At 42.3% G+C, this 12,830-nt stretch overlaps 1 protein-coding gene across 1 annotated transcript in view; it reads left to right on the top strand.

Annotated features, from left to right (window-relative positions):
* Window positions 1-12,830, top strand: part of LOXHD1 (lipoxygenase homology PLAT domains 1) — a 238,164-nt gene that overhangs the window by 95,509 nt on the left and 129,825 nt on the right. The window contains exon 13 of the mRNA XM_066602615.1: window positions 11,097-11,220. Within this exon, the coding sequence (XP_066458712.1) occupies window positions 11,097-11,220 (124 nt within the window). The remainder of the gene's footprint in view (window positions 1-11,096; window positions 11,221-12,830) is intronic.

Below are 12,830 nucleotides of genomic sequence, written 5' to 3' on the forward strand. Positions count from 1 at the left end.
TAATATGTATATTACATTATTCAAAGCTATACTTACCTGACTTACCTGATCACTATTATGAAGGTCTTATGGAACTCATCTTGTCCTTCAGTTCCTGTCATGTACTCTTGGCGTCCACTTGCTGTCAGCTCTATATCAACAAGATAATTTGGTATTTGTGACTTGGAGGATATGATCGCTGTGAAATATCTAGAATAGAGGCAGCGTTGACATGTAACCATAGAAAGTAAGAGAAGACCTCTATATCCTCAGAAATAAAGACCCAGAATTGGACTCACAAGGGAGGAGCCTGCGGGCAGCAAATGCCCTCCATAGGGAATAAGTGCTCATTCACCCGAGCGTATTTTCACAGCATATTACGTATGTAAATTTTGCATGCATAATACTCAGTAAATAGAATCTATTGATTGCAGTTTCATGCAATCTGTGATCATATGAAAAATACCCAGTATGACCTTTCTGGAGCCCATTCACAAATCAGTGCGCATGGCATTTGTGAGCGCAAAAATGTGGCGCATATGCGCACTCAAATACATGCTAAAACTGGTGAAATACGCTGGCATCAGCACATTTTGGTCATGCAAACACGTGGCGTATTTCTGTGGCTGAAATGCCATTACGCCTGTGTGAATGAGCCCTAAACACAGGGTGACTATAAATCTTCTCCTAGAGCTTCCACTATAGGTCTCCATCATATGTCTACTAGCAATGAATGGAGAGAAGTACATCACCCACCAATAACTGACTGCAAACAACTGACATTTTTCAAATTGACGACCTGCAATCCTATTGGTAGTTGCCTCCTGATGTTACTATGGCAACATAAACAACTTAAGATTTATAAAGAAATACCTCTATGTCATGAGACTGCATTTTCCTACATTTCTATATGTAGACTACATTGACTACCTAAAGGTATATACAACTATGTATACTTGATAGATACATTATATATATATATATATATATATATATATATATATATATATATATATTATAGACTTACTATTTGTATAGGATTGTTATTATGACGCCTATTTTACATAAAGAGTTAAAGGGGTTGTCCGGCCAGAAACATTGCTTGTCATTACTTCTGTTTGCCCATTTCCATGCACTTTGTAATATATATTGTGCATGGAAAATGAAGCAAACAGAAGTGTTGGACTTACCTGAAGGCGTGGCCCCCCCCCCTGTGTTGCTCCTCTGTCGTCCCTTCTTACCACAAGAATCTTCTCTTCTTCTTGTCGGGCCGCAGCAGCTCTTGTCGGCGCGGGAACGAGCCTCTTCTCATCCACGCATGCGCAGTTCTTCTCTCTGCAGCCGGGACCGATGGCTGAGATACCACTTATCACATGGGATCTTACGCTTTATTAAAACCTTACCAAACTCTTATAAATAACCGACACAGACACCAATATTGGATAAAGAAGGCCGCGGTGTTTATTAATAGGGTTACAAACATTGGGGAGAAATGTAACCAATAATAACCATAACACTTCTTGTAAACTCTGTTTTACAGACCCAAGTTTATCAACCAATCAATAACCATAACAGTTCATGTAAACTCTGTCTTACAGACACAAGTTTACCACCACCAAACTCTCCCCAAGTTTACCTGCCCACCCGCCTAATGCGGGCGACAATCCCCCATTAACTACACCGCGACAAACCTAAGGGAGGGAGGGGGGATGCTGCTTCCTTTCCAGATGATGATGGCCCACATCTCTGCACCTCCATATCTCACTGCTGCTCCTCTCGGCTTGCTCCTCTGGGCCAATCACCAGCTGCTGTCAGGCCACCAGATTCTGCCTGACAACCACAGGCATTTCCCACCATTTTTCTTCTGCCAATCATCTGCTGCTGCCAACCAGTCCATCACTGGGCAGAACTCACTCTGTGTCATCTCATCTGACCCAGTAATGGCCTTTGTTACATATCATGGTTAACCAGAAAACCTCCTCCATAGACATATCATCCATCCATCATGTACATGAAGCTCCGAGATCCCATGAGGCTCCATAGAGAGTGACATATCATCCATCCATCATGTACATGAAGCTCCGAGATCCCATGAGGCTCCATAGAGAGTGACATATCATCCATCCATCATGTACATAAAGCTCCCAGATCCCATGAGGCTCCATAGAGAGTGACATATCATCCATCCATCATGTACATAAAGCTCCCAGATCCCATGAGGCTCCATAGAAGGTGATATATCATCCATCCATCATGTACATAAAGCTCCCAGATCCCATGAGGCTTCCCTCCTAACTGTCCCTCAAGCCTTACAGATGTATTGGTTACGATGAGGTCACAACACTGGAGTTCTGCTAATGCTTAAAGTGGTATTCCAGTAATATAAAGTTATCCCCTATTCATAGGATAGGGCATAACTATAGCTACAATCCAAATGATTCATCCCCCGCTGTAAATTAGGTTTGTCAGATTTACAAACTTTCAGCTGTTTGCAAAAAGCAATCAAATAAAAACAATTTAAATAAATCTACACAACTGATTCCGTCGACACGGCCGTATGAGGGCTTGTTTTTTTGCATGGCAAACTGTAGTTTTTATTGGTGCGATTTTCAGGTACATATTGTAGTTATGTACATTTATTAATTTTTTAATTAATTTTTAAAAATGTATCCATTTTTTATGATAGCAGGGAGAGAAAACACATCAATTCTGCCATCTTAATTGCGCATGCGATCTGCGATCTGCGATTTTATAGAACCATTGCTTTGCAATAATATCGGACACATGGGCACTTTTTATGCGCTTGTCCGATAAATTATAGAACACAAGAAATCGCAGATCTCACCTATCTGCGATCTGCAATTCCTTGTGTTCTCTATATGCGCTCAATGGGGCCGGCGGCAGCTGCGCTGACCCCATTGTAAACATATACTGCACAAATCATTCTCCTCTGCCACAGCTGTAACAGCTGTGGCAGAGAAGAACGATGTTCGCCCATTGAATTCAATGGAGCCGGCAATACAGCCGGCTCCATTGAAAGCAATGGGCTGCCGGCAAACGCGGGATGAATTTTCGGGAAGGGCTTAAAAATATAAGCCCTTCCCTGAAAATCATCCAAAAATGTGTAAAAATAAAAAAAAAATATATACTCACCTTGTCCGTGCAGCCGGAGTTCATCCGTGGCCGGCCAGCAGTTCTCCTGCACTGCTCTGAGTAGTATTTAAAATCCCCGCCTGCTGAATGGGCTGCCTCTGATTGGTCACAGCCTTCACCAATCAGAGGCAGCTCTCACTCACCCATTCATGAAATCATGAATGGGTGAGTGAGTGGTGCCTCTGATTGGCTCAGCACAAGGACCAATCAGGGGCAGCTCTCAGCTGTCATTCAATAGCTGTATTGCCGGCTCCATTGAATTCAATGGGCTGGACAGCGCTCCTGGGATTGGGCCCGTTTCAAAGGAAACGCGGCTAGGAGCAGATTTTTCCGGCGATTTTTCGGCCCCGGTCACGCGATTTGCGGATGCGCATCCGTCATGTGATCTGCAAATCGTGGCAAAAAACGCCCGTCTGACCGAGGCCTCAATCAGGGCTCAGTCAGACGGGCATTTTTTTGCTGAGCATGTTTTTTGCGTTTGCGATTCACATCTATTATAACTAGAGATGAGCGAGTGTACTCGGCCACGCCCCTTTTTCGCCCGAGCCCCGCGATTTTCGAGTACTTCCGTACTCGGGCGAAAAGATTCGGGGGGGGGGCGCCGTGGGTGAGTGGGGGAGTTGCAGCGGTGAGTGGGGGGGAGAGGGAGAGAGAGAGGGCTCCCCCCTGTTCCCCGCTGCTACCCCTCGCTCCGCCACGCCTCCCCCCGCCCCCCCGAATCTTTTCACCCGAGTACGGAAGTACTCGAAAATCGCGGTGCTCGATCGAGTAATTACTCGAAACGAGTAGGTTCGCTGATTTCTAATTATAACCAATGCTTTTCAATAGCAGCGGTCACATGTCCGATTTTTACATGCTCAAAAAATTCAGCGTCGTACATTTTTGGAGACCGTATTTTAAAACGCGTCTATCTGCGACCTGCGTTCGCAAATAATTTTCTCAAACACGCAGGACTTGCCATTGCCTGCTTTTATGTTCTTTAGAATATGCCGCACTGCGCATTTTTTTCAGCGTGACGCACGCTTCGGTCAAGTAAATATTTTTACACATGCGTTTTGTGCAAAAAAAGGGCAAAAAAAAACGCCCGTCTGACTGAGCCCTGATTAACGCAGTAGAAAAAAAAATTACCCCTCATGCAGCATAAATGGCACAATACATTTTTTTCTGTGGGTACGATTGCAACAATACCAAAATTATTTTTTTTTCTTTTAGGTTTTTCTACTTTTCCGCAATAAAAAAAAAAAATTTTTTCTCTAAATCGCTGTATTCAAAGTCTTATAACTTTTTAATTTTTCTATGGATGGAGCTCTGTGAGGACTTGTTTTTTGTGTGACAAGCTGTAGTTTTTATTGGTACCATTTTGGAGTACATATAGCTTTTTTGATCACTTTTATAGCGTTTTTTTGGAAGGCAAAATGAAAAAAATAAGCATTTTTCCTCAGTTTTTTTGTGACTTTTTTTACGCTTTTAGCAGTGCAGGATAAAAAGTGTGTTCAATTTATTGTGGATATGACGTCATTATGGATACGACAATACCAAATATGTGGGATTTCATTTTCTTTAATAGTAATAGGGGAAAATGCACCAAGGTTTTTTTTTTACAATTTTTTAAAACTCTTTTTTTTACACTTTTTATATCCCTATAAGGGACTTGTACCATACCAGCTATGATAAAGCATTGCAGGACTTTTGTCCTTCAATGCCTTATTGCTTGTAATATCAATTATAGGCAATGGCAAAGCAGGACGCCTGTATCTCGCATCCTGTTGCCATGACAAGCCATCAGCCCTCTGCGATTACATCGCGGGGGTCTGATGACATCACAGAGGGAGCATGCTCCCTCTGTGAGCCCTTTACATGCTGCGATCTACATAGAATGCGGCATGTATGGGGTTTTTGTGTGACAAGCTGTAGTTTTTATTGGTACCATTTTGGAGTACATATAGCTTTTTTGATCACTTTTATAGCGTTTTTTTGGAAGGCAAAATGAAAAAAATAAGCATTTTTCCTCAGTTTTTTAGTGATTTTTTTTACGCTTTTAGCAGTGCAGGATAAAAAGTGTGTTCAATTTATTGTGGATATGACGTCATTATGGATATAACAATACCAAATATGTGGGATTTCATTTTTTTTAATAGTAATTGGGGAAAATGCACCAAGGTTTTTTTTTACAATTTTTTAAAACTCTTTTTTTACACTTTTTATATCCCTATAAGGGACTTGTACCATACCAGCTATGATAAAGCATTGCAGGACTTTTGTCCTTCAATGCCTTATTGCTTGTAATATCAATTATAGGCAATGGCAAAGCAGGACGCCTGTATCTCGCATCCTGTTGCCATGACAAGCCATCAGCCCTCTGCGATTACATCGCGGGGGTCTGATGACATCACAGAGGGAGCACGCTCTCTCTGTGAGCCCTTTACATGCTGCGATCTACATAGAATGCGGCATGTATGGGGTTTACAGCAGGGGTCACTGTCCTTATGCACCCATGCTGTTGCAGTGGGAGGCTGGCTATCAGTAACAGCTGGCTCCCGCTGTTGGATGGCGCAGGATCTCTTCTGATCTCGCGCTATCCACAGGGTATAAGTGTACGTCTTCTTGCGTTAAGTACCCTTCTCGCTCAGTGCTTCACACTCTATGAGAACCAGTGAGCGGGCAGGCTTTAGACGCAGCGAGAAGTAAGCAAACCAGCAATGATTTTTATCCTGGTTGAAACTGAGCGAAAAACAAATAATAAACGAATTGTGCATGAGGGCTTTATATTTAGACTCAACGATTATCGCGCATTTTCTTTCATTTGCACTACTTTTGCGCGATTATCGGCCTGTGAAAATGGAGCATTAGTACTTAGTAGAACACCGTTTGGCTTCCAGCTGTATCCCTAGGAGCATTCAGTTCGTTATCTTTTTGTATCCCTTTCCTTGTTTATACAAGGCAATAATCTCTTTATCTATCTATCTACTATCTTTATATCTAGCTATATCTCATTACTATTTATCTATGTATCTAATTACTGTCTTTATATCTATCTATATCTACTCGATCTATCTTACTATCTCTATCATACTGTATCTATCTATTATCTTTATATCTCATATCTATGTATATCTATCTATCTCATATTTATCTAATTACTATCTATATATCATTATTGTTTATCTAATTACTATCTTTATATCTATCTCACATCTGTCTATATCTCATATTTATCTATCCCACATTTATCTATCTCATTATCTCATATCTATGTATCCAGGGGCGTAACTATAGAGGGTGCAGGGGATGCGGTTGCACCCGGGCCCAGGAGCCTTAGGAGGCCCATAAGGCCTTTCTTCTCCATATAGGGAGCCCAGTACTATGAATAAAGCATTATAGTTGGGAGCCCTGTTACAGGTTTTGCATTGGGGTCCAGAAGCTTCAAGTTATGTCTCTGTGCAGCATGGTTTAGGTATGGGTACGGGTACAGATACCGATAAAGGGGGGGGGGGGGCAGCTCACGTTTTGCATCAGGGCCCCTGAGCCTTTAGTTACGCCCCTGTATTTATCTATCTATATCTCTTTACTATCTATCTCATATCTATCTATCTATATCTCTTTACTATCTATCTATCTATCTATCTATCTATCTATCTAAATCTCTTTACTATGTATATGTTTATCTATCTAATTACTATCTATCTATCTCATATCTATTGTTCTCAAGAACTTATCACCCTTGTGAGATTCACAGGTTTCGTCTTCCCATATTATCCGCAGGACAGGGTATAAATGTTTGATTTGTAAGAGTCCAGCCATTGGGATGACCAGTGATGCCTACATCTTCACATCCAGAATGACCCATGTGAGTGGTCGGTAGTGTGCATGCATGATCACTTCTCCATTTATTTCTATGGTTCAGAGGAAGATTGCTGTGCGCATTGATCTCTACCGTTCCATAGAGGTAAGTGGAGCTGTGGCTAGGCATGCAAACTCCCGTTCCACTCACATGGGGAATTCAGGGTACGTAGATCTCCAGTGGTCAGATCTCCAGTGATCGGCCATTTAACCTCTAACCTATGGATAGAGAATTTAAATCTGTAACCCCTTCCCGATGTGGCACACATTGGGTGTGTGTGTATGAAATGGGCTCGGGAACCGAGCCCACTACATACACAGTGGGTGTCAACCATCTTTGACAGCTGACACCAACCAAGTAATAACCACCTGTGAATGCTGATTGTGGCTGTTAACACTTTAAATGACACTGTCACTTCTATCAGCAGCATTTCAATGCCCTGATCGGCATTCGGGGCTCCTGAACAAGCCGCCGTAGTGCGATCAGGGGGTGCTGTTTGGTTCTCATGGCTGTCAAAGTGTGCCTGTAGCACATCTTAATAGTCTGCCTGTCAGAATATGGAGTACTATGGTATCACATTAAACTGTATGAGTGATCAAACAATCGCAAGTTCAAGTCCCCCTTAAATTATACCATTGAAAATACACATTGTGCTGCAAAAACAAGGTCACAGACAGCTATGTCGATGGGAATGTAAAAAGTTATCATTTTTTGAAAATGGTGAGGAGAAAAGAGAAATGAGAAGAAATGTCCGTGCCCTGAAGGGGTTAACAAAAATAATGTTATAGATGTTAGTTGTTCTAAAGTCATTTTTAGAGGGGGTCGTCCTCTACTTGACCTCATGGACCCTGCTGTGGTTGGGCTCATCGTTAGGACATACAAGAGAATACTTGGGTCCTCTAGAGGTCCGCTCCTGCTCCGTACTCAGGTATAACCAATTAGAGATTGAAAATAAATCCATTGTTTCTGTACAAAAAGAAAACCAAAATAGTTAGTAGAGCATGAAATGTTCTCTTCTATATCTGAAACCTGACAGGTCATAATTAATCACTAATTAGTTGCTTTTTTTAATGTATAATAATATATAATTGTATTTGTTCCTCAATTCACAGACGGTGGTTAACTGACAGCTGGATAAATACTAGGAATATTTTTGTTTTTGACTATGCTTATTTTTTATTGTGTCTATCAAATTTTGTCTATGTAAAAATAAATCATAAAAAGTGATAGGATGGCATTGCTGAGTCACTCACAGGTGACGTCCTCCTGACTCCTTCCTTTTCTCCTCCATCTGCCCAAACCCTTTATGACTTCTGCTAATTTTTGCCTCTGCAGAGTTTGCTGCTCAAATATCTTTGGTTCCTTTCAAAATACTATCACCATACACTGTGTCACCTGAAAATAGTGCTACTCATGGTGCCCCCAGAAATAAATTTTCTTTTCTTTTCTATCAGGGCCCAGACCTCCATGAATACTTCTTCCAGCTACTACTTCTCTTCACATTCTACCCATGTTGCCTCTACCCCTAATGCTTCTCTCAGTGTCCCTTATACAGTTACAATTCCCACACTGTGCCCACCACAAAATAATTCACCCTATGTGGCACCCACAATAATTAGGTGGCACTATTTGTGGCCCCCACATTGTTTAGTTCTCCTTCTTTGTGGCTCCCATGGTCATTTGTTCCCCCTGTTGCTCCCATAGTCATTAGCCCCTTTATTGGTATAATTCAGTAAAATAAAAACCCTCTACAATGCTCACACTTTTCTCCGTCTTCTGCTACAGAAGACATTGTCCTGCCATTCTCAGCTGGCATCCCGGCAGCCTGTAACATGACTGCTGTGCCAATCCAATGACTGGCCACAGTGGTAACATGATAAAATCATGTGACTTGGCCACCAGGAATTGACCAAAGGGCAGTGGGACAGTGAAAGAGATGAATATTGTCATTTTTTTATTCTACTGATGGTTTTCCTGAGTGTTGAGTTAGAGACCAGGAGAGGGGGCTTGAAACCCAGGTCTCTCTCTGTTGACATGCCTGTCTGTGTTGTCGCTTGTTAGCTCTTCAATATGTTCTACAAGCTGCCAGTGCATTTACATTTACAGATATGTCCACACTTACCTTAGCTCTAATTTGGTTAAGGACTGCATTTTCCCTGCAAACTATTGCAATATAATATCATGACATACTTACCAAAGCCTTTAATTCTGCAATGTATTTCACAACCTCTGGATGGCCACAATAGACACTCATAAGATAGACATCTCATGACAGAGTATCGCAAAATCATGTTGTGTTCATGATTTTGATGTGGGTGATCTCGGAACACACAATGTGATCACATCTTGCCGAGAGAAAAGGTAATATCCTGTATGCCATGACATTACAGTAAGAAATAAAGATCCCAAATTATATTTCTTTTATAGGATAAAAACCTATAATGACATCAGAAGACAATAATATGTTTGTATATTGTATCCCCATAACCGTAGTAGCCCATAAAATAAATCTGTGGCATTAAATATGGTGATCAGAGTACAACATATAAAAATTACGTAAAAATAATTGAAAAATATTTTTGCTTTTGCATCCACCTCAAAGTATAGTTGACTATAAATAACTAATGTAATGTACGAGAAAAAGGGCATGAGTAAAAATATACTATTTGTTCTGCAAAAATAAAGCCTCAGAAAACTTAATCTGCATAGAAACAAAAAAGTCATGCAGTGAGCCAAAAATCTGAAAAAATTGAAGTTCGGTGTTGTACTTTGAAGGACCTTTTACGTTGGAAGGATTTGGTCCGCGCAGACATTTCTGCATCACAGTGTTATCCCTATGGGGCTTGAGTTCTGCACCTGTTAACATCAGCACGTCTTTACTTCAAAACCGCAAGGTTAAATTCCCAGGGGAAAAGCTTTTAGCTGCAGAATTAAGGACATTTTGCAGGATTGTTGTTGCAGATTTCCAATATACAGGAGATATAATTCAGCAATTAAAGGGGTTGTCCCGCGCCGAAACGGGTTTTTTTTTTTTTCAACCCCCCCCCCGTTCGGCGCGAGACAACCCCGATGCAGGGAGGTAAAGAAAGCTCACCGGAGCGCTTACCTTAATCCCCGCGCTCCGGTGACTTCTCTACTCACCGCTGAAGATGGCCTCTTCCTCCGTGGACCGCAGCTCTTCTGTGCGGTCCACTGCCGATTCCAGCCTCCTGATTGGCTGGAATCGGCACGTGACGGGGCGGAGCTACACGGAGCTACACGGAGCCCCATAGAAGACTGCAGAAGACCCGGACTGCGCAAGCGCGGCTAATTTGGCCATCGGAGGCCAAAAATTAGTCGGCTCCATGGAGACGAGGACGCTAGCAACGGAGCAGGTAAGTATAAAACTTTTGATAACTTCTGTATGGCTCATAATTAATGCACAATGTACATTACAAAGTGCATTATTATGGCCATACAGAAGTGTATAGACCCACTTGCTGCCTCGGGACAACCCCTTTAAAGTCTGCAAAATAAAATGTAATAAGTTCCACAAAATATTCCACAGGATGCATTCTACAGTTAAAAACACAACAAAATCCACATGTGCGCTGCGTTCTGTAGACAATTCCATCCCATCTGAAATGTCCCTACCTCCGATAATGCTACTGTGCTTTTATAAATTGTCTACTTAAAGGGGTTTTTCTATTAAATACATTTATACCCTATTCACAGAGTAGAGGGTAAATGTCTGATCACTGGTAGTCCAACCTCTTGAACCTCCAGAAATCCTAAGATCGACACACCCGAATGGCCCCTGTGAATGGAGTCGTGCTTGACCGCTGCTCCATTCACTTCTAAGTGACAGGGGTAGATCAATGCGCTCAACATTTTCCCTTCACCCCAAGTATATGCACCACTTCTCCACTCACATAGGATATTTGGGTGCACCAGTCTTGAGATTTTTGGGGGTCCCAGCAGTCGGACTCCAGGCAATCAGAATCAGACATTTGAAGGATGTCTTTAGTGGGAAAACCCCTTTAGGATTTACTGCCCCTTTAAATGTATATTTTTGCTGACACTTTTGCTGAATGGCCTGGACTTCCTCATCACTGATGAGCTTTAATTCCTTGTCTCTTACCAGGTAATCATTGAAGACATTGGTAACAAAGCAATCTATGAATTTCCATGCTCTCGCTGGTTCGCTATTGATGAAGATGATGGAAAAATCCAGAGAGATCTTCTTGTTGGGGGAAGTGAGGCAACAGGTGGGTAGATTGTTGTAGAATAGATGCTATCTGTGCTTTGTAGTCTCTATTGTACTTTCCATTGGGGTCCATAGTGGATGAGGGGGCTCTACCTGTTTGTATATGTTTATCCCGTCAAGAAGGAATTTTTTTCCCTTAAATGGGGAAAGTTGGCCTCTACCTCATTGGTTTTTTTTTGCCTTCCTCTGGATCTACATTGGGGGGTAAACAGGCTGAACTGGATGGACATATTTTTTCGGCCTTACATACTATGACTATGATCCACCCTCTTGTATCTGCAATTTCAGCATTCAAGGACAAAATTAGGTGGAGCGTCTACCAGTATATGTATATTGGGACTTTGCCTGAGCTTGGTTTCCACCCTGGTCACAATGTACCTCTCACAAAGTTTTCGCCCATAGGACAAATTGAGAGGTTATGATTCTTTAGCTCATTCAGTGGTTTCTGTGTGAATGTTCCCAGTATCATACTTGGGCCTCATTTATACGAATTGGACTTTTTCTCAAACCCTGTAGAACTCCGCTTTCCTCGATTCCTCCCCCAGGCACACTTGCTTCAGCCTCAGTTACAGATGGCCATCACAGATCCTGCTAGCACTTATTCAGGGCTATCACCACTATGAAAGACTGCTGTTCATCATCGTCTCATCTCAACAGTAGCTACGCCAACCCCAGCCAGTAAGGGAACAAGACCTTATATACTCAGCTACTTACAGGGACCCTCCCTATTGTGATGTAAATATCCGACCAGTAGTTGCTTCCCACATTTGTTTACTACAAATGCATATAACATATGAGCATATAAAGCTACATCTCATACAACACTAATAACCTTAATAAACGTTACAAGAGTTCAACATGCCCATGCATGTCCTTACTCTATTAAGGATAGGCCATCGAATGGACAACCCCTTTAAGCAATGTTCAGTCCCAATGAGGGCCACCAGTCCCACCCAAGTCTAAGCAGCACACCTTTCTTTCAGACAGCTTCTTCACTTAGCCTGACTTGGTCTACAGCTGTTGTTTGCTCTGGTCTTGGTGGGGAAGGAGACTCGCTCCCCTTCCACTCACTGGTGCTCTTTGCTGGGATGCCAGTCATCAGCAACTAATTCTACTGAGAGCCCACATCACCACTCTAATCACACCACTTCTTCACCTACTGTGCCCCCTGTTCCCCTTTAATCTAATTATGTGTTTCTTGTTGCCCTAATTCTGCATCCCCTGTGTTGCTCTGACAATCTAATTGTGTGGGCTTTGTGCATCTGCCCCCCTTCCCCCCCCCCCCCCAGTGAAAGCACTCCCTCCGTGCCCATTCTCTCCAATAGTGCACCCTATATGCCCCTGATCCCCCTAATTGATGGTGCTCCCCTTGTGCCCATGCCATGTAACAGGGCATTCTCTGTGCCCCTGCCCCACCTAACTGATATTGATTTTGTTCTCTGGGGTTCATATGCTTTCTTGGGGTGACCAAAAAAGCATAACTCTGGAATTCCATGTGCCCATGCCTCCCAAAAATGGTCTTCTGGGAACCCAATGTGTCTTGTACACTAGAGGAGCCAAGGAGGATCTAAGCTGCATAAAGTGTCATACACTACATGAAGAGGTACATAA

This window comes from Eleutherodactylus coqui, chromosome 5, assembly GCF_035609145.1.
Source record: "Eleutherodactylus coqui strain aEleCoq1 chromosome 5, aEleCoq1.hap1, whole genome shotgun sequence".
Classification (NCBI taxonomy): Eukaryota; Metazoa; Chordata; class Amphibia; order Anura; family Eleutherodactylidae; genus Eleutherodactylus; species Eleutherodactylus coqui.